The sequence below is a fragment of the Parambassis ranga genome, chromosome 10 (genome assembly GCF_900634625.1).
Source record: "Parambassis ranga chromosome 10, fParRan2.1, whole genome shotgun sequence".
Classification (NCBI taxonomy): domain Eukaryota; kingdom Metazoa; phylum Chordata; class Actinopteri; family Ambassidae; genus Parambassis; species Parambassis ranga.
The window spans coordinates 17,785,852-17,808,412 of NC_041031.1; the positions used below are offsets into that span (position 1 = coordinate 17,785,852).

General features: G+C 40.9%; 1 protein-coding gene across 2 annotated transcripts in view; it reads right to left on the reverse strand.

Moving 5' to 3' along the window:
• The window catches only part of slit3 (slit homolog 3 (Drosophila)), a 197,940-nt gene that overhangs the window by 18,298 nt on the left and 157,081 nt on the right, over window positions 1–22,561 (reverse strand). For both annotated transcript variants that reach the window (XM_028415836.1, XM_028415838.1), the window contains 14 exons: window positions 20,848–20,922; window positions 19,159–19,302; window positions 17,612–17,755; window positions 15,540–15,703; window positions 12,532–12,664; window positions 10,812–10,880; window positions 10,613–10,684; window positions 9,218–9,289; window positions 6,830–6,901; window positions 6,651–6,733; window positions 6,484–6,564; window positions 5,407–5,531; window positions 3,592–3,689; window positions 9–148 (listed from right to left, as the gene is read on the reverse strand). In XM_028415836.1, the coding sequence (XP_028271637.1) occupies window positions 9–148; window positions 3,592–3,689; window positions 5,407–5,531; window positions 6,484–6,564; window positions 6,651–6,733; window positions 6,830–6,901; window positions 9,218–9,289; window positions 10,613–10,684; window positions 10,812–10,880; window positions 12,532–12,664; window positions 15,540–15,703; window positions 17,612–17,755; window positions 19,159–19,302; window positions 20,848–20,922 (1,472 nt within the window). The remainder of the gene's footprint in view (window positions 1–8; window positions 149–3,591; window positions 3,690–5,406; window positions 5,532–6,483; window positions 6,565–6,650; window positions 6,734–6,829; window positions 6,902–9,217; window positions 9,290–10,612; window positions 10,685–10,811; window positions 10,881–12,531; window positions 12,665–15,539; window positions 15,704–17,611; window positions 17,756–19,158; window positions 19,303–20,847; window positions 20,923–22,561) is intronic.

The following is a 22,561-nucleotide window of genomic DNA, read 5'->3' on the forward strand; positions in this document are numbered from 1 at the left end:
GTGCCTACCAGTGTAGTTGGGTGGACAGACGCAGGTGTAGTTGTTGACCCCGTCGATGCAGGTGGAGTTGTTCTCACAGTCGTTGTCTTCACAGTCATCAGGGTTTATCTCACAACGTTGGCCCTCGAAGCCTGGCGGACACACGCAGCTATACACACACAAACAAAATATGCGTTATTACACAGCGACTGGACCACATCTGTGCATCCACTCTGTCTGCACAAACTGAAAGAAAATCAAACAGGCAGATCAAACAGCTCCACTTTCCCCTAAAATTCTCCTATAAGAGGAAGCTTTAAAGAAAAAAAACACTCAATCTGTATTCTGGTAGGTTCTTACACACCACTGGAGCAACTGCATATCTATATTTAGTGGTCAAACACCATTTCATGCCTCATTTTATGGTAGAAATGAAATTTTTAACATGTCTGTTCAAAGTTTAATCAATTCCTGCAGAACACTTCCAGTCCATCTTTTTCTGCACTAAAATTTAGAGAGAATCCGTCCTCCCTTTTTAAACGTAGTTCCTTTGATTCATGTGATCGCTGTATCTCCTGCTGGGCGACTTCTCATTAATAAATATCAGAAGTCGAAATTCTTCAAGCTTTCTGTGTCTAATAAGGTCATGAAAAAAACCCTTTAAAACAAAACTCCTACACAGTGCAAAAATGTTTTTAAAAAGCTGAGATAAACTTGGCTTGATGCCACTAAAGGTTTTTATACAGTAGCAAATATGTTTCTTCTTCTTTAGAAACAACTTAGGGATTTAAATGCTATCTAGGTATTTAGATATTTATTATATATTTCTATTTCATATTTCAATTTATCTTTGGCTTCCATTTGTCTGTAACAAACAAGAATTTCCCCTCGGGGATAAATAAAGTAATTCTGATTCTGATACAGTTGGACGTCGCCCACCTGGACCATTAAAAAAGAATTATCAAAGCTTCTTCTCCTCCTCCTGCCCTTCACATACATGTCTCCCTCCTTTCTTCTCACCAGCCCTTGATCTTTCCCCTCCCTTTGCACTCGTTGTATTTCACTCAGGTTAACTCCTTGTGACAGATTACAAACACAAACACTATCTTTAGGGTTACACACATATGCTTTGATAAATCTGACCACAGCTGCATGCAGCTCCATCCTTCATTAGAAACCGACACATCACTAAGTCGGTTACTTTTCCTGGATAAAACAGCAAGGTCACACTCACACGTTTAACAAGGAGTGACAATCATCAACCCACACACACACACACACACACACACACACACACACACAAACACACACACACACACACACACACACACACACTAATTTATGACACAGTATCCTTTGAGCTTCCCACTCTCCTGCACCTGTACTGCTGTTTTCTCCTCTCACTTACTCTCCCTCGGACTTTTCTAATCTAACTTTGGTGCCTCTCAGACTTTTTCTCACGCCAACACTTATCTTACTCATTCTCTCTTCCCACACTATATACGACAGTCATCTGATACCCCCACCCTGTCTGGCTGCTAGTCTGGAAAAGCTTAAAGATACACTGAAGTAATTACAACCTCTAGGGGGCAGAAAAACACATTTCACAACACGGACACAATGAGTGTTAAGTTGTTTAAGGCTAATATATTAGCAACAGTGGGCAACTCAGCCATCGTTCAGGACACTATGACTGATCCGCTAATTTGAATCTGAGGCGACATCAGATGTGTAGTTTAATGACATATGATGCAAAAATCATTAGTCAATTGTTTCACTGTTACTACTGAGAAGAAAAAAAATCAATAAAGAAGGGATGATGGGGAAGAAATAAAAAAAATGGTAGCAGGAAAGACAACAAAGACATTCGACTTTCCCGTGAGAAAGACAAAATGAGAAGAGCACTGCCTGCTCTGAAAGGGTCAGAGAGCACTGTTCAACCAATCAATCGCATGCCTGACATTTAAATTATATAGTTTGACAAATGGGTCCCTGCTACGAACCAAGGCTAATTGGACTTATTGAATATCCCCAACTGATTATACAACATGTTAAAATGTCAAAGAAGCCTGGTCTGCTTCTCTTTTCCGTGTCTCTCTCAGAGGGCACGAGCATCTACCTGTGTTGGTATTAGCATTAAGAGAAGACCTCTAAAGGGTAAGGAGAACCCTAATAGCATTACCACACAGGACATAAAAGGCCAGACGCATATCAAAGCCTTTCAAAGGGCAAAGGCCTTGTTAAGAAGGTCGAGAGGGAGACTGATCTGGTAAAAAAATATTTATGACCATTGTTTCAATTACAATCGCTGTTTGTCAAAAGACTTGGACAAAAATGAGACTTTTTGGAGTGACACTGATTATCCAGGCAGGCACATTCACACAGATATATGTGCTGGCATAGGCAGTTATTTAATAGGAGTTTTATTATTTTATAACAATATATGGGATCCAACTGCCTCCTTAGCTCTTCAGGGACTATTGAAGTGTGTAAAATATTGTGTGTTTGATGTGGTATGGTTCAATTTAATGACCATAGGACTGTTTTGTTAATATGTACCACATTAAAGCTCTTATTACATATGGTCTATTTTTAATTCATGCCATTTCTAAACAATGGTTAACCATTTTGATTATGTTTGGTCTGCGGTCAGCTACCAGTTTGTCTCCTCACACTTTCAAACTCTTGCTTAGTCCAACAGGGATTAGTCATGAGATGAAATGGGTACAGCTACACAGTGTTTAACATTTTAGGTTATAAACGAGACAAAGAAAAAAATGTTAAGCTGTCAACTTGTGCAGGAGAAACCTGGAGGTGTGAGAAGCAAAGTAAAAATCCTAGATGAGCTGGGAAAAGATGGGCAGGAAAGTGAATGAGTGATGCTCTTGCTCTGCTCTCCTCTCCCTCAACAACTGCTACTGAGAGGCTCTTGAACCCCGACGTCTCTAGTGGAGCTGCTCTGCAGCCAGGAGTCAAACTCTGTGATTGTGTTGGGCAGCTCCCTGGTGTGGAAGTGTGAAACTGTATGAATGTAAAACACAGAAGCTCCCGGAAAGGAGTTAGCATGTGCTGTATGGAGTTCCTGGATGAATGTGGATAATGCACACGGCCTATATAATCACATATTAAAATCCTTAGTATATAATTCAATGCACAAAACACACATTAAACAAACAAATTAAACAAATACTTCTAAAAATGCTTTTTGCAGTATGTTGAAAACACTGATGTGGACTTTAAAGCATCTTTTTTAAACACAAAGATTCAATAAGTAACTGGATTGGGGTTTTCTTCTTCAAAAGGTTCCATCACACACTAACTCCACAGCCGCACACACACACAGACAGGAAAACACATCATGAGGTCAAAGGAAGTTATCTAAGTAATGCATTGTCCAGTGAAAGAAGTCTGTCTGCTCTAATCACACTGCCTATATTTCTGTGGGCTGAGTTAATTTATTTTTCCTTTTAGATGAGAATACAGGATGAGCTTTTTAGTCATGTTACTACTAATCTGCAGGCACAGTGACTCTGTCTTGTTTATCTTAGTTACATAGCATGCATGAAGTCAATATTCATTGACACTACTTGACATCATCTGATATTGATGTACCTGAAGTAGTCTTCATGGCCAGGCTGGATGTGACAGGTTCCTCCGTTAGAACAAGGGAAGCTGATGCAGGCATTGATGGGTATTTCACAGTCTTGACCCTGAGTAAGAAGACGAGGCAAAGGAAACTCAAGATTAGATATTTCTCTTCTACTGCTACTCAAATCTACACAACACCTATGCCACTGGAAACACATGTATCTGCTTCCATCACAGATTATTTCACTGACAGGACTGTGATGCAGAAAACAAGACATTAGAGGAAATGGTGTAAGTATGCAAAAAAAAATAATATTTTTCTTTCCAAACTATCAGCATGAATACAAATGTACATTTTCAGTGTACTCACACATTAATCAAACACACATGTGGACATTGTTAGCCATTGCTCTGCAACCAAATGTTGTTTTCTGACTAAACAGCTCTCACTATGAGATGTATCATGTATCGGGGTCCTAAACACAAACACACACACAATCCCTTCTCAACATTCGGCCCCACGGCTGTATTTTAATTTCAAACCGACAACCCTTTGGCCGCCGAGACACCCACTTCCTCTGATCAAAGCCAACAACAGGACTCTTGTTGTTGTTTTCATCCATTTCCTTCTCTCTATACTTTATTGTACCATTTTGTGTGTAACTTTCATTCTGCCTCTCCATCTTCCCCACAATGCCTTTAGTCGAGCTGTTTTCTCTCCATGTTTCTTATATTTCTTGCCCTTTCCACCGCTCCCGCTCTGTCTCCTGTTGTTACATTTTCCTCACTCCTCTCTGTGTTTTCCTCTCTTTCACGTTAACACTCCCCTCTTTTGTTATTTGCTGCTCCTTCTTTGATTCCTCTAACACATTTTAATTAACGTTGCCCCAGTGGACACAACACAGAAAAGAAAACATACACACAGAACATTATGCACACACAAACACACACACACACACGCATGTGCATGCACACGCTCACCAACAGTCCCTGTTTCCCAGTCTGTGACCTTGGCAAGTGATGGTTTAATTAAAAGCAAGGCTGATGCTTTGTCTGCCTGTAAAAGCCCAAAGGTTATGAGGTGTATGTTCTCATGAGACCTTAAGTGTATCTTTAAAAGGCTTGCACACACAAATACACACACACAATCTCCTTCAGAGGCTTGAACTTAATGATCTCTACACACATGCAAACAACTTGAGGATAATCTGACTAGTATACACACACACACAGCGATGGTTCTTTCAGCACTTGATCTTGGCATCACATTGACAGATATAAAACTCTTTATCTTTTGATCAGTCCAGCGTCCAGTGCAGTCAGCTGCAGTCATCATTTCTTTATTGATAAACATGTAGATACATTATGCATACATGGCTGAAGCTAAGCCTGATAATACTGCTAATACCACAGGCTTATGCTCAGTGGATAGACATCTGGGTTTGCCACATAAGCGAATGATTTTAACACCTTTTTTGCTGCCTGTATGCCTGCGGGACGCTCAAATTCAGAAGCTTTGAAATACAGTGCTGCTGAATGACGGTCAAGGATTTGACAGTGAAGGTTCTGGAAATTAAGAGCACCTGCACTGACAGTTCATGGACATTTTCATAGGGTTATACCGGGGAACATGTACAGAGTTCATTCCAACATCCACACCATGATGAAAAACTCCATCTTCAATACATTTGAAAGAAAGTAATTATAGGTACATTGCAATTGTATTTTAATATCTTACTAAGTGCTATAAAGCCAGCTTCTGCTGTAGATGAAGAAAAAGTTTGATAAGCCTGCTAAGCATGCCCCCAGGCAACCAAAATTAACTGCCAAGTGCCTCACCTTGAATCCATTCGGACAGGTGCAGTGGTAGGATCCAGCCGCATCAGAGATGCAGGTGCCGTTGTTCTGGCAGGGGGCTGCGAGGCAGGGGGCGCACTTGGACATCAAGCTGATATCAACTGGACCTACGAAATATAACAGACACACATTAGAGTGGGAAAAGGCGGGACAAGGAGAGATCATGATAGGAAGACAGAACGGGAGCAAAGGCAAGTATCAAAGGGAAAGACATACAAATTTAGTCAACCTGTGCCAAAATGTGCTCCCACAGACTTCATTTAATGGATGCTGTGGTAAGAAAGTGGCCTTACAGGATAAGTGCTTAGCAGAGCAATAAATGTGATTTGTTTCAGAGGCCTGGGCCCCCAGTAGCTAGATCTGATTCAGCATGGTGATGTAGTTCTACATCTCGATAAGAGCCCACTGTAACATCTTGTTGTGCAAATCTTCACAGCTAACAAAGTTCATCTGGTGCAGTTTTATTCTTTCTCTGTGTAAAAACTCATTTTCAGTTCTTCTCCCCTCTTCTCCCCCGCATAATAACAGGGAGCAGGTGATGTTAGAGATCTGCTGCTCCTGTACAAGTGAAATACAACTGAAAGGGAGAAGATGTTTTTAATATTGAGTTATGATGATATGGATACGGGGGAAAAAAATCTTGTTTTATTACTGACATAGCTGATCTATAAGCCTAAAGGTGGGTCAGTGAAAATAATGTGAGCTGGTGTAAAGTCACCAATCTGATTCCAGAGCTAACAGAGAGACAGCACATTCACATTCACTTGAAGTATAATCGTTACCAACAATATTGCAGTGGTTAAAAGTTTGAAAATGTTTACAAATCTATACACCCTCTTATTGTTGAGTGAGTAGAAGCATGAACCATCTAATAGGAAACACTACTACAAAGAAAATGGCCAAGAAGTTTGTTGCAGAGCAAAGTAGTTTGTCTTACATATGTTCTAAGTTGTGAACGGTGATATTTTGTCCTAAAACACAACCACATATTCAACAAACAGCAGAAAAGAAACTATACTGTGGGGGGTGAAGGTAACAGAATGCTGAGAAAGTACTGACCTTTACACTGAAATCTGTTGAGTGGTGTAGTGAGCAGAAGCCTGTCAGCCATATCAGGAGGTCCAGTACAGCGAGCGATGCCTAAACAACCACACTGGATGATTAACAGAGTACTCTTGGCTGTAGACGACAAACACCTTAACAGTATTCTGACTGTGATTTCTTACCAGGCTCTTTAAATCCAGCCTTGACCCACTGAGAGAGCCAGCGCAGGTCACAGTTACAGTACAAGGGGTTGGCACCGAGAGCACTGGACACAATAAAAAACATGAACCAATATATGAGAATGCATATACAGTCATACAATACAGGCAAGCAGAGACTTGAGATGGGGGGCTGTACTTACAGGTGGGAAAGAGAAGTGAGGTGGTTGAAAGCTCCTTCTGGGATAGTTGAAAGGTCATTACCATGGAGCGTCCTGACCAAGAGCAAAACAAGTGTGCGCATGAATATTAATCATAACAGTGACCTTGGTACAAATTTAAAAAGTCCCTTTTTGACCCATTGTTCGTGTTTTTGTGTAGTTAATTAACTTGATTAGGTGCACAGTGTTCCTTTGTAATCAAGCTTTTTACATAAGGGAGTGACACAGCCTCTGATGTCAGTACAGGGTATTATTATATTTATTACTGCTAATGCACACATATCTATCTCCACAGTATTATCTGACCAGTCTATATTTTGAATGAACATTATTGGCTTAAAAATGACTGAAAATGAAAGCGACTTTCTGGCTAGATTTAGCACACACTAGCACAGCAGTCTAACTAGCTGCATGCTAAATTATTTAAATTTATTTGTGGTGGCTCAGCTGCAGACACACCATCATCCCTTTCTAATGGAAAATAAATAAAATATTTATGAAAAAATAATACAAAATAAACAGGAAGCTTATTTTCATTGTTGGCCAATAAAGCTTGTTCTGGTCTCTGAACGGTCTCATATGGTCATCAAACCGGCAGTGGAGTGTGTGTGAGGGGAAAAAAACTGCAGGCTGTAATGTGTATTGGTGTGAGCATGTTTTTTGTTTTGTGCCTTTGGGTTTTCATGCACGTGTGTGTCTGTGTGAAAGTTTTGTCTCAAAAGGCTCAGAGACTGTGTGTGAGTGTGTGTGTGTCCTTTGTGTCTATCCATCTGAGTGTGTTGCCTGCTGGATATAAGTTCACATTCCATTAGAGCGAAGGGCTGTAACAGGGGACAGCTATCAAACCACCACTATTGGAAAAACTGTGTGTGTGTGAGAGAGAGAGAGAGAGAGAGCATGTATGTGCATAATTCAGTGTGCACACTGGCTCACTGGCACACGTGTGTATTCGGGTGTAGATGTGTGTCACAAATTTGTGTTTGTGTAACTTAATGTTTTTAAGTGTCTGTGTGTGTGGCTCTTGTGTGTGTGTGCTTGTGCATCTATGTTTGGTGGTCGAACAGCCCCCGCGCAAAGACTGGCCCACAGGGGGTTGTGGGTAATGAGGAAGTGACAGTGATGGCTGCCTGGCAACCAGTTGCTATGCGGGGGCAGAGAGGGATCAGTCCCCACGGTAACATCAACTAAAATGAAAGGAAGAAAGGAGGGAAGGATAAAAAAGTGATCACTAAACTTCTGCAAGGTGAAAGCCTCACAAGAAATGTCGATACAGAGGGAAGAGAGACAAAAACAAGCAGGCTGGCTGCTCAGAGGGTGAAACACTGAGTTCTATCAGGCTAAAGTTTAGAAAGAAGTGGACACAGGATGATGTACATAGCTGATCATTATACTGTTTATTTGAACTTGCTACAACGAGTGATTTAACACCCTCTGAAAATCTTTGGATACCAGTGGTTTAACTTTAACCTCGCTACACTGCTAAAAGTGTAGTGCTGCATTCAACACAACTTGAAGGTCAACATCTTCTGACCTTCTAAGAGAAAAGTTCAATGGAACCGTTTGAGGGGTGCTGTGTGCAACTACAGCTGTCTGATGTTACACAACAAAGGACGTAACTGAAGATGTGCACTGTAAATGGTCAACCAATCACAACTTTTATCTCTGGATATGTTGCTAGTGTTCATACGCACAACATACAGTATACCATAGCTTGTAAAGGAGTAACCACGTGATGTCATTACTAAGTCTAACTTACATCTTTAGATGTAAATGGAACACAGCAAAAATGCCTCACGATAACTCTATAACCACAAGACTGACTCTAATTACTTATAATTCAAAATGCTACAAAGGGTAATCAATAATATTCCTCTGATTATGAGAAGCAAAGTGCACATCTGTATGTGCGTTCCACATCCAGCCATACACACTAGGATGGTCAGACAGCAATATTCACATGCACACACTGCTGGTGTGGTTTTGTGAGACAGAGGGTGGACAACCAAATGGATGACTGAGAGAAACAGAGGCTGAAGGTCGATTCATCAAACACAGCACTGGGCGGAGAGCGAGACAGAGAAAGGGAGGAGAGGATGGATGGAGGAGAGAGAGAGAGAGAGAGAGAGAGAGAGAATGTAGATAGAGGGGGAGTCCTGAGGAAAAGAGAGACTGTCAATTTTATTTCTTTTTAGTACCCTGAAACAACAAATGATTGTTGGGTGACTGTGTCGTTTTGTGGCTGGGTCTTAACACGGCCCCTCGCCTGAAATCAGGGGAGCGATTAAACTTTGATTTAGCACAGTAATATAACCAGGGGAGTGCTACATTTTGAAACCACTGTGGTGCATGAGGATGAAGCTTGCTACTCACAGCAGACGAAGTGACTTGAGCCCGTCGAAGGCATGGACCGGGATGCAGCGGATCTGGTTATAACTCAGGATGCTGAACGACAAAGGACACAAAGAAGGTCACAAGACTCAAAATGCTGCTTTTCACGATAATATTCTCTTAGATATGCTCCAAGAGGTTCCTCTATCTACTTTTGTCAGCCCAGGGTACATGGACCGTATTATATGAAGGACAGAGAGGATGAAGACACAGAGGGGGAAGACACGAGGAGTGACACAGCAGAAAACAAGCACAGGACCTGTAGACAAGAAAATTAACAAGTACGACACATTTCAAAAGAAGAAGGAACAACTGCCAGAGGCAAAGAGAAAGTCAAATTCTTTCTTTTAAAACCGATATTAAACTCAAAATTAAGCTCAGCTGTGGATGATGGTAAATTAGACAACAATATACAGACAGTGTCTTCATGCTCATAATAATGCTGAGACGTTTAGGATGTAATTATTATCATAATTTATTAATTGACTAATAAAAGCCACAGGATGATGAAGTCACACAATTGTTTTTGTGTGTTACTATACTGGCTACGCAGTGTAGTGAAACAAATATAATGACTTCATGAGAGCCAATATTTCACTGGGGTGCTCAACGCAGCGATGGCTGATCATCAGTGATGGACCTGAATACTAAAAAAATATATATATGTGAAAAGTTGAAACACTTTTCCAGCTTCTACCTTCAACTCTTGGCAAGGTGTGGCCAAGCACAGCATTTGACACAGAAAACGTTCCAGTGATGCTATCTGAGGTCTGACAGTAGAGATCTGTGGTTCCACTGGGCAGCTCCCAGACATAAATCAGCGTATGAAATATGAAACAGGGTGTTGCTGGAAAGAGGTAAATGTGCTCAGTCAACTTTTTGTCTGGACACACAGAATCCAGTAAGTTAATATAAAATCCATGTAATATGCTACGTAAGCTAAAAAGCTAAATCCCTCAAAGGAATGACATTTTTTATGTGGGACAGAGAAAAGAACATGGATATTGAGGGAGGAGAGAAAGAAAAGCAGAAAATAATTCAACAAGTTCAAGGAATAAGTGCCAGAGAACAGATCCGAGAACATTGTGAAATCATTACAAAGAGCAAAAACAATAAGTTAGATGTGTAGAACAAAAAAGATGAAGGATCAGAATTGTTGGAAAAGAAGGAGAAGGGACAGGTAAGGGGAGATATTTAGGGTGAAAAGAGGACAGAAGTGAAGAGCAAGACTACAATACAACAGAAGACAGGCAGAAATCAGGGATAAAAACATTCATTAATCAATAGTTTGCAGCATTACACACACAAACAAGAGACTATGTAACCATGGCTGGACATATGATGTAAACTAGGTGCTGTGTTATCATAGGAACTTACAGTGTGGCCAGTTGGGTCATATTGCTGAAGGTGTATGAGGCCAAGGTGCTGATGCTGTTGTTGCTCAGGTCCCTGTGAAGACACACATATGACGCTCAAACACGGAAACATACTGCAGGTATCCATACTGTTTTTTCAACTGCAACCAGGATGTGGCATGTGTGTGTATTCTTTTCAAGGTTATGTTAGTGGTACATACACCAGCGACAGCTGCTTCAGGGCTGCCAGTTCCTTGGGCACAGATGTCAGCATATTACCCTCCAGGTACCTGCAAGGAAAGGTGCACAGTTAATATACTGTGGTATGTATGACATAAATATTGGCCCGCAGGGTGAATAAATGCCACTGTGGCAGAGAAAAGTTGATTTTACAACCTCTATTGCATAAAAAGTATGGAACACACAGGACATGAAAGAAGCACAGGAGCTTTTTGTAAGGAGACATTTTTGCATTTTTGCATTTCTGAACACGATGAATTTGTAAAAGTTGGCTATATTAATAAATGGCTGTTATCCTGTGTGTTTGCACACAGTTTGCCTTTCAGTCACCTATTGACGGACCGTTGGGAGTGAATCAGGATTCAGTGGTTAGACTAAAAGACACTCTGACATGCGGTCAGAAAGCAGGGGGTCCAACCTCAGCTCTGGGAAGTGGGACAGTGACCACAGGAGTCTGAGGAGCTAGCCCACTGGTCAGTGCTGTCTTTTAGACCTTTTTGTTTTGTAATATGGTTTGTGGGGGTCAGTGTGCATATTTCTGAACACTGAAGGAGTCACGCTAGCTGTGCTCATTCTCTTCCATGTGAAGTACAGTGCTAAGCTAACTGCTAAACTAGTTGACTTCCATATTGGCTCTTTGGTTAATGTTTCAACTCATCAGCAAAACAGGTTCATTTGTTTAAAAATGAATAAAAAAACCTCAAAGCTAAACATAGATTGCCACAACATTCACCTCACTGCTCTTTGTGAGAGATAACAAACACATACACTGATGCACACAAACACACAGACACACACATATTTTATGATCTGCTGGTCTCTGTTCCACTTGCTCCCTCTCTCTCAGGTCATAACTAGGTCATGTGGACAGTATGATGGAGTGTCTTCTTCAGCCTGATCAATACCTAATCACTGCTATTGACCCTGCAGAGCAGGCCTATTTCACAGCTAAAGGAGTTTCTTTGTGTGTGTGTGTGTGTGTCATAACTCACCTTTACTATGAGACATTTTGTTCATACTTCTATCTACATTCCCTAATCTTTATTAACATTGTTTTACCCTTGTTTTATCCTACATCAATTTAAACAATTACTATCATTATAGACACTTCCTTTATTGGTCTCTTTCTTTGTTTCAGGAATCTCTGCTAGCCTAAAACTAATGATGAGACACAAAACAATTTACAGGACACAGTAGAACTGTACAAGAGAACTTACAAAGCAAACAAGAGCAGGACAACAGGGGCTGTGATTATTCTAAGCACCGGCTCGACAAACCCTGACCTGAAGATCTTCGGCATTATAGCATTTAAAATATAATATATATAAAAAGTTATGGCAAAATAACAAAAGGCCATTTCTTCCTCCCAACTGTCCTCGTAGTCTAATTTCATAGTACCCACAGAAGTAAACATTCACACAAGTATGTGCAGCTTTCAGTTAAATAAACCACGTGTGTGTGTGTGTGTGTGTGTGTGTGTGTGTGTGTGTGTGTGCGCGCGCGCGCTCCTGAAGAAGCAGAGGGCACTGCAGCAAATTCTATCTTTGCATATTAATGATGATTATGCATGGACAAAAATATTATCTCCACATCTGCTTATATGTTCATGCTGCATACAGTATATTCCAAGACTCACATCCTTGTGTTTCTGTTTGTCCACACGTGTGTGTGTGTGTGACGGTGCATGCACGCCTGACTCACAGCTCTGTGGTGTCCTTGGGAATGCCCTTGGGCAGAGAGTGCAGCCCTCTGTTGCTGCAACGCACCACGCCGTCTGAGCACGTGCAGACGTCAGGACAGCCAGACACAGGAAGACAACCATTATCCTCAGCACCTGGAGAATGCAAAAAGAGAGAGAGAGTGAGATATTATAAAGAAACAAAGAAAAGAGAGGGATAAAGACAAGGACAGAGGGAAGGGAAAAGGGAGGAAAACATATGCAGACATAAAGAAGGAAGGACGAGGGGTTGATGAGGAAGGGATGGACAGAGATAAAGCCAACACTAAAGTGTGGCACTCGGTCAATTCCATTCAACTCTTTACTCAGCACTTTTCAAGAGTACTTTATAATCCATATCAAATCACCAGAGGGTGCAAAATCAGCAGCAGTGATGTGTTTCAACATGTGGTTGGGGACCTACAGGCAGGTCACAGTGATTTAAAGAACAACAGAGTGCAGATGTTTACAAGGATGATCTGCTTCAATATTAAAATAAACTGGAATCACAGGGACAGAAGACAGAGAAACAGGATTATTGTTCATATTTTAACATGTAACATCTTAACCCATGTGTTAACATGTGCTTGTCAAATGTTTGAGTTAAACAGAACAGTTGTCATTTAGACATGCAGCTAACACATGGTACAGAACAACCAAAAAAAGAGAAAACATCTGAGTGATTGTAATCATTTTAACACTCAGTGATAAGAGGATCAGAGACCAGAGTCGAGTGTTGTTCTTGGCTCAAAGCGTCCTCCATTTCCTTGATTGACGGGCACACACACAGCTTTAATCTAGCGACACAGTATGTGAATCATGGAACTGTGCTCCCCGGTGTAAAACAAGCCAAGTTAAAACCATAATTAGAGATAATGAAGACTGGACACTGAGCCAATCATAACACAACTGTGATTTGAGTGTGTGTGTATGTGAGAACGAGGAATAGGAAAAGGAAGAGGCCACACTTTTATACTCAACGTGCTGATTTATAACTCGCAGTGTTTGTGGATGTACATGTCGCTGCACACAGTTTTTGGAGTTTCTCCCTCCCTCTTATGTCCTTTGGCCATTTTCTCATTCACTTTGTAGCATTCTAATTGCACTAATGTCGAAACGTCCAGTAAATGAGTGCTTATGTACCAGTGAGTAGAGCTTTGTGTGTGTATGTGTGTGTAACTTGTGAGTCCGCAGGGAGTTGTAGCCGTGGGCTGACTCACTCCACAGTTGGCTGATTGAACATCTAAATGTGCACTAAATATCTTCTCACAAATTCAATTAACTTTACCTTTCCCCCGGCTGCCTCTGGACACCTTAACAGCCATTTTACTCAACTATAAATAGACTGGACATGGGACCTTGGTTATGTACGTGTGTGTGTGTGTGTGTGTGTCCCTTTGGTTCTATTCTTTTGAGAACTAATTGAGATTTACGGGATTTAATGTGGGCATGTTAATGGTCGTCAGGAGGTTTTTGATAGTTTGTTTGTTGGACTGTCAGCAGGATATCTTCACGCCTTTGAGAGCTGATGGGCCCAGAGCCAAAGAACAATTGATTTGTTGCTGGTGATGATCTACATGTTTGAGTTTCACCATTTCAGCCAAAGAATGCAAGAGAACCATTTCAGCAAATTTTTCAAGGTCAAAATCTACTAATATACATTTGCATTAATGATTTTCAGCAGTAGGTTAGAGTGTCAGTCTTCCGGAGATTAATTTACATTTATTACTTTGAAAGCAATTTGGATCAGCATAAAGTTAACTCTGTAAAGTCCTCACAACGATGTGGGAGCTCGAGTGTGCTATTTAAATGCATGTTTGTGCAGCTGTGTGAGTTCGAAAGTAGATATTTGTGTGTGTGTGTGTGTGTGCAAGGCTAAATATCAAGATCTGATACAATCTTAGAGTTCCTCTACTTGAACCAAACCCTGCTAACTACTTTCCAAACTCATTTTCAGTAAATGGTGGCAGCGTAGCTACAGGAAATTAGAAAAGTGTAATGAATTCAGGAAAAAAAAACGGGAAGGGAAAGAAAGAGCGATCGACGTAAAGAGAGAGAGAAAAGGGAACTGCAAATACCGTGCAGCTATAAAAAAAAGAAAGGAAAATAGACCCAACGTAATAGACAGGAGGGCCAGACCACACTTTGTCTATGGCGTCAAAAGTTGGCAGCAAAGCCTACGGCCTAAGTCGCTATAGGCATGCATGGTCGTGGTAACAGCAACGTCACTGTAGAAACCACAAGCTGATGTCATCTCAGGCTGCTGTTTGCCAGTAGTTACTGATCATTCTGTCCTCACACTACCCCACAGAGGATGTGTGTGTATCTACTGGCCACAGACGAGAGATGACGGATGAGTATCTGGTAGTGCTGTTAAATGTTGACCACTTTTGTTATGACCACTAGACATTTCCTGTACAAATGAAAAAAATGACTTACTGGAGGGTCCTGTGATATCAGTTAGATCACTGAGAACAGTTTCCTTCTGTTTGGGAGGGTTAATCTCAGCAGCGTCAGTGCACTGATTGTAACAATTCAGTTGTAATAATTTATAGAGTACTCTCTGCTGACCTTTTATGATGCTCCACTGCAGCCGGATTTTCCAGGAAAGTTTCATTAGTGTAATCTGAAGTGCTATTTTCTTTCCTCCCATGACCAACTTTCATGTCTCACTAAAGACTTTATTAAAAGTTCTGTTGGTCGGGCACAAAACTCTTTTTCCTCTGAAAGTTCTTACCTTTCCTATGAAAACTGCTGTATATTTTCAGCTGTGAACGTGACGCAAGGACACATTTAATTTACCCTTCAATCATTTGAGTCATGCTCCTTACCTAAATTTCTCACATAGAGGTATAATTGCAAACACTGACTTTTAACAATTTTAACACCAAGAATCATGATACAAACCCTTTAAATCATGCTTTATGTGCCAATGTGGTTAAATATTTTTTCCATTTATGTATAAAGAATTTAAGCTAAAAGAGAGACCCACCGTCGCATGTGAAGTCCGGGGCAGCCACATCCTGGATGGGAATCTCCTTCAGGAAGGCTGGCTTCTGACAGCGAGGGTTTCCACTGACGACCCTGGTCTTCTTCAGCCACTGACCCAGCCAGGCCAGGTGACAATCGCACACATACGGGTTGGATAGAAGGTTACTAGAAACAATGAGATTAAACGGACAGAGATGGGGGGTTTCAATGTACAAAACAATTAAAGGACGGATTTCTGAAGACATCTAGACTAATAATCGTGCTGTGATGTGTGTGATATACTGCTTCTGGTCAGTCCTACACCTGAATAATTTTAGACAGAAGACAAAGAAAGGCATGTGGGGGAAACAGTAAAAGGTTATCTGTTATTTTTATTCATTTCGTAAAGTACAAAGGAGATGGAGACTGAAAGAGAACAGAGAGACAATGTGAAAGAGAGAAGGAAAAGAAAAGGTTATCTGCTCATTTTATTCACTCTCACTGCATTTTGTTGTTTTTGTCACACAGCTCATGTAATATGTATGCTGAGCCATATTTAAACTGAGATGTTGGAAGAAAGTGGTGGCAGCAGGACAGGAGGGAGGTATACTGAAGTTAAAGCTGCTATAGGCAATTTCATATAGCACATCTAAGGCGACATAAATGTCAAGATCATTTCTAAATGAACAAACGTGGCAGAGCAGGGTAGAAGATGATCCTTATCCTGAAAGATTGAATCTTGGATCGGTGAATAACATAGAATTGCCACAAAGCTGGGTAAAGACCAAGGTGTCCGCTCAATGGGAGATCAGTGCACATTTTCATTTTTGAGTGATTTTTTTCTGAAATTTGTTGCCAGCTTCTACAGAGGAAGAATTTGTATGCTCTGTGATTGAGACTAAGTGTGTGGGCGAGGTTCTTAGTGTTGGGTCCAGAGATGTGCATGTGACCCATGTCTTTCCCTTCATTAACTGCTGAAGTTGCTTTGTGCTGTAATATTAATGGCATGCTGCAACAAATAGGAACGAGTTATTTGCTCATTTCCTTGTAATGAATTGACCTCAGTGTGTGGCAATCAACCCATAGCTAAATCCCTTCCTTCCTTTTCAATGTGTTAATCTTTTAATTAAATGGGCAAACTGTATTAGGAAACAATGCACCAAGCATGCAGACAGACATTAGAAATAGTAGGAAAAAAAGACAGTAGAATGAACAGAGAGAGAGTCTGGAAATACACGCTATCCATCTTTCTTTCATGCCAGACAGCCAGCAGGTGCAGGTGAATACAAAATCAAGTATTACTAGTATGAAGCAAATGAAACTAACTAATGCTGAAAAAAGAAACAATGGTGAGAAATGACAGGGATGAGACAAATATAATATATTTCTATACTAGATAATCACCAACAGCCCAAAAAAAACAGTTCATACAACAATGCCACCATCTATCCCCCCCGCTCCACCGTCCCCATTTCCCCTCTCTTGTCTTGCCACCTCTCCTCCCAAAAGACTTGGGTAGAAACTTGAATCAAAGATGACAGGTACACAGCAGGACAGAGAGCAAGAACAAACGGCAGAACAAGGGAAGGAAGCAGGGAGAAAAAAAGAGGGAGAGAGAGTCAAAAGAATGTGAGGCGCCTTTCTGGGCTTGGCTTGGCTGGAAAAAATACCCAGGAATCAACCTGTAATGTTTTATTGAGCTGATAAAATGTATTATTTACAGGCTTCACATCTGGGTGGTCAGATGATTGAAGAAGAACACACTCTCTGTCCTAACAATAATGTTATGTGGCAGGTTAATACTTGTCATAACCTCACCACTGCATGGCAGTTCTATTTCTAGTTCTTCTCTCTAACTGAACTGAAGATGGAGATTCCCACATAGCTTTGATAACAAATGTTCTGGGATCCAGACCAATCTAGTCGATAATGATGGAGAGCATCTGTGCGGAGAATACTGTCCAGAGTGCGACGTGTGTGCAAATGTGTGTATGAATGGGAGATAACTAGGAGTTTAGGAGTGTGAATAAAAAAGAGCAAATACACACAAAATGAAAAATGAAAAAAACCAAAGAGGGAAATAATGCGACTCACATGGTGGACAGGGAGTGGAGGGTGGAGAAGGCTCCCGGGGCGATGCTGGAGATCCTGTTGTCATACAGTGACAGCAGACGCACCGAGCTCAGACCAGTAAATGTATTATTGTCGATGCAGCTGATCTGGTTACTCCGCAGCATGCTGGAAAACACATGAAGAAGAATAGGTATTTGAATTCAGGATTTCCTTCAACAGTTCTTTGTAGCTCAGAAAAATCTTACAGGAACCAGTGATGTCATTGGTTCAAGGAAGAACTACTGACTCTTTCAGCTTATATTTCCTGGCACGTTCTGAAGGCTGCTAAAGGTGCTTAATATGAGTAAATGGATGAAGATATTCAGAGCATTGGGACACTCTGATCGGCAGACTATAGAGGAGGGGATCGGCTGGTAATGTCTTTCCATAAATTGCACACATACATTATACATATACATATACAACTCTAACAGAAGTAGACATCATCCTTTAAGTCAGTAAAAACAGTACATGAAGATTACTGGACTCTTGAGGGATGTTGTTTTCATGTTATGAGTAGATGAAAAGAGAAAGACAAACAAGATAAAAGAACACAACCTGTAATGACATGTATAAAAGATAAAACAGCAGCAAATTCAAACCAGTCCCCATAAGACAACCGTCACAGACTCTGTGATATGACATTAGCTTTTGACATGCAGCCCTGTGGGACCATGCTAAGTGAGTTAGTTAGCATTAGCAATCTCTGGGACAGGCTAACCCAGTTAGCAAGGCTATTACTGGAGCAGGGAGCCTCTTAACATAATACAGAGACAGCCATGATACCATTAGAGAGTCATTAGCCGGCATATGTATACATGATAGCATTAGCTAGTCATTACTGAGCAAGCACAGACAACATCAGCTCATGATTTCGTACACTATCCTGTAACCCCTAATTGGACACTAGCCTCTTTATGGTGGGTGCCCAAATTAGAGGAACAACAATATGCTGTCATTAGCCTTGATTTCAGGATGAGTCGGGTAAACAATCCTCCTAGTTTCAGTGCAGGGGAAGAAAAAGTTAATGAAGTCCACCATGAATCTGATGCCACAACTGTGGCAGAACATGCACCTGTGTTTGCAGGAAAAATACCAGTCAACAGGCAACAACATACAGTCATGTATTCACTGACCCTGTAAACGAGTGGTGGTCACCACATGGTTTAAATTTATGTGGTCATGCAAAATAAATCTTTAAAACATTATTTAGGTCTGAGGTGATTTTCTAGCTCTGACATTTATCCACTGCTGCATCAGAGACAATTGTCTGTTTTACGGCATAATAAGCTACGACTTTTCTTAACAAGCAGGCCACATAAATAAACTGCAGAAAACAAACACACACTGACGTGTTTCCGTTCATTGCCCTGAACCTAACCTAAACCCAGTCTTCATACTAAAATGTAATGATTTACACTAATGGCCCACCTCCTCTCTCACACACAACCCCCTCACAGTGGAACTGTGTGAACAGATTTATGTCCAAACAACATGAGTAATAAAAGCAGACAGACACACACACTTACAGCGTTTTCAGGCCACCAAGGCCTCTGAACATGCGCCCATGCAGCCCGGTTAGCTTGTTTCCTGTCAGCAGCAGCTCCAAAACACCACCTGCTCCATCAAACGCACCTTCCCGGATGTCCCTTAGCTTGTTGTTGCTCAGGTTGCTTCAAGAAAGACAAAAAAAAATATGATGAGCAAATTTAACGTTTTTTTTTTCACTTCAACTGAACATTACACACACAGTTCTCAGTTTAATTGCAGTATTAAATCATGTCCTTTCAACTAATAAACATTAATTCTTCTCTCTTTCATCTTAATATCCTTGCCGGGTTCAATAGATGTTCTGAAAGCCAGCCTTGTCTGTAACTCATAAAGCACACAACAAACATGCACACATAAAAGTAAATGAGACAAGTGGCCACAAATAACCGATGATGATCGTTATCTTGTGCACATCCACACACAATGACAGGAATAAAAAGGAAAAGAGATCGTCCGGCTGAGAGACAATAACCTGAGATGCTAGCTATCACAACAACTGTAGCTCTCCTTCATAAGTACTTTTGTGCTTCTTCTTATCAGTGCTACGAAATATGAGACGAGTGGAAATGGAGACAGCTGAAATAATGACTGCAGAGTAAAATGTAAGAGGAGAATTTGAGGAAAGGAAAGGAGAGGAGAGGAAAGGAGATGAAGAAGAGAGGGAAGGTACTGAGAAAAGGAAAATGGAAATGAGTGCAAGCCAATCTATATTGTCAGTGACACTGCTAGATGGTTAGCAATTTCCTCTCCAATAAATCAACTGCTGGTCTCTGCTCTGTCTTTCTCTATCTCCCTCTGACACACACACACACACACACGCAAACGTAGAGTAGGTTGTAGATAAGGACTGTAAATCTGAACCAAAGGCCCATCTTCTATTTCCATTTAATATTTGCTTCCTCCAACCCTCCCTTTCCTTCCCTTCCATCCTCTTGGTCTGTTCCTGGCTCATGTCTCTGATGATGTGCATTTCTACTTTTCATGGCTTAAATTAAAAACATTAATTTCCAAAACAATAATGATTATTTGGTAGAATAAATAGACTCAATGTTCTGTTATGTAGGAGGCAGAAGTGGAAATCACATTAACCCAAAACTGGACTTTAAAGCAGATTTGTGACTTCACTGCAGGCTCAGATTCGACACCAGTGCTGGACAATAAATAAAACATTGTTACTTTTAAAGGTACCGCTGAGTACCAATTCACATTAAACCAATCTGAGCCAAATTTAAGAGCACATCTGGTTGAGAGAGCAGCATCCTCAAGTAATGCATCTTCTGCTATAAACTTGTTGTATAAGTCATTTAAGAAGTCTATAAGCCTTATACTATTTGGCTGTCATTAGCCTAACCCAGTATGCTAGTGCTGTACTAGTAATGACTAGTAATGTACTAGTAATGACAATGGAAAGACAACTTAAGCACTGAAAAATGGAATCATCTTTCTTTTCTTTACAAATTATCCTCCTCACTTTTCCCCACCAGATTCACATATTTATTGTATTTTACCCTTTATTTATATAAAGAAAATGAAATATCTAAAAATGTGTGTGCAACACTCAAGCTACACTGACATCTTTCCACTGTTTTTAGAGGATTTTTGTCTGCAGACACCTGTAGTTGACACAACAACAAACATTTTACACCAACTCTCAAAAGTGTACGTACATCTTCTTCAGGTTAGGCAGCTTCTTAAAAGTCCCTGTAGCCTCCATGACGGCAATCTCATTGTCGTTTAACCGCCTACAGAGAGGAAGATGGAGAGAGAGAGTCAGACATTTATTCCTTATGGAAACAAAGTGCTTTAAATTTACTACACACAAATTAACAAACACACATAAAGACAGAGAGAGATGGGAGGGGTGCAAGTGAGGGAAGAGAAGGCAACATGAAGGTTAAGTGGACCGGATGCAGCGTGAAGAGGAGCAATGCATCTTTTCTATGTAGCCATCGATACCCACTCCGCCTTAAGCCAAGAAAAAACAGTTTGAGAGATAGGAAGCTAGTCATCTGCTTTATTGAGGCAATTTGTGCTAAAAGAGCACCGCTAAAAGGATGCTCTTTGTGTGTGCGTATGTGTCGCTGACACCGGAGCAGAGAAAGTGAAAGGTTGGCTCAGGGGGATGCTAATGAGATACGAGGGGTTAAAAGATGGATCAACCAAGATAAAGTCAAACAGAAATAGTATGCTGCAGCAGAATCATGATAGTGAGGAAATGATACTGCTTTTACCGCAAGGGTGATTTGCATAAACAGATCCCTTTACCATGTGAGCTACTGCCGAAGATATGAAGTCAATGTACGGATAATTCCCTTAAGACTTATTTCATACTTAATTGAACGCTCTCAAGGCTGATGTTGAGGGCATTTATGTCTACTGGTAGGAGTCACTGAGACAGACTGGGAGACAGACAGATGAGAGAATGAGACTAAAAACTATATAGGCCTTCAGCTGAACCACAACCTCCCCCTGATTTCCCCTGATGAATGCAGGTTACAGGACACGACTGACAGCTTGTGCTTGTGTGTGTTTGTGGCCTTCAGAAAACTACTGGTTGAATGTGTTTTTAAAGAAAAGGAGAAAAGAAAGACAGGGTGTCGAAAAACCCTCGAAACTTTGATGTGCCCTCTAACCAACCATAAAGGACAAAGTATTGTATATGTTTCTGACAGGGAGCAGCCTGGGAATGGAAAGAATGGAGAGGAAAGGAGGAAGAATACAGAGAAACAGAACCACACAAACTGAGGGCTAATGGTCTGTGCAATACTGGCATTATTAGTTATCTAAAGTGGCAGCCATGGCTGAATTCACCATTGTACAAGTAACCTCCATTAGTAATACTGTGACAACCGTCCTGCATCTGCCTTAATGCAGCAGTGGTCTCCTCCTCTGCAGCTTCCTTCCATTACTACCACAGTGATAACCACAGCAGAAGCCCTCCATCCCTCACCTGCTTTATAAAGCTGCCAGTGATTCAGCATTATTAGACCACACGCTGCTTCTGGCTGGATTCTCTTTTCCTCTCTGGAAATATTATTGAATATTCGATTAACAAAGTAAAATGGAGCTATGCTTTTGGCACACTTTGACACACACGTGTGTCTGCAAATCCTGTGTTTGTTTACAAGTTGGCATTATAAGAAATTGTTGTGGGGTGCTTTATACAGCAAGATACAGATATGGGGTCAATATGTGCATCAGACGTAAGAGGCTGCAACAAGGAAATGTATGCTTTAAAACAAACAATCATTAACTTGTCTGATTGTTGGATGAAGATCCTGACTTCATACTGACTTCTTAACCTTTCTCACAGACTCACTCCAGTATTCCTGTAGCACGCTATCTGTTACTCCATTGCCATTTTTCAGCAATGGAATGAAT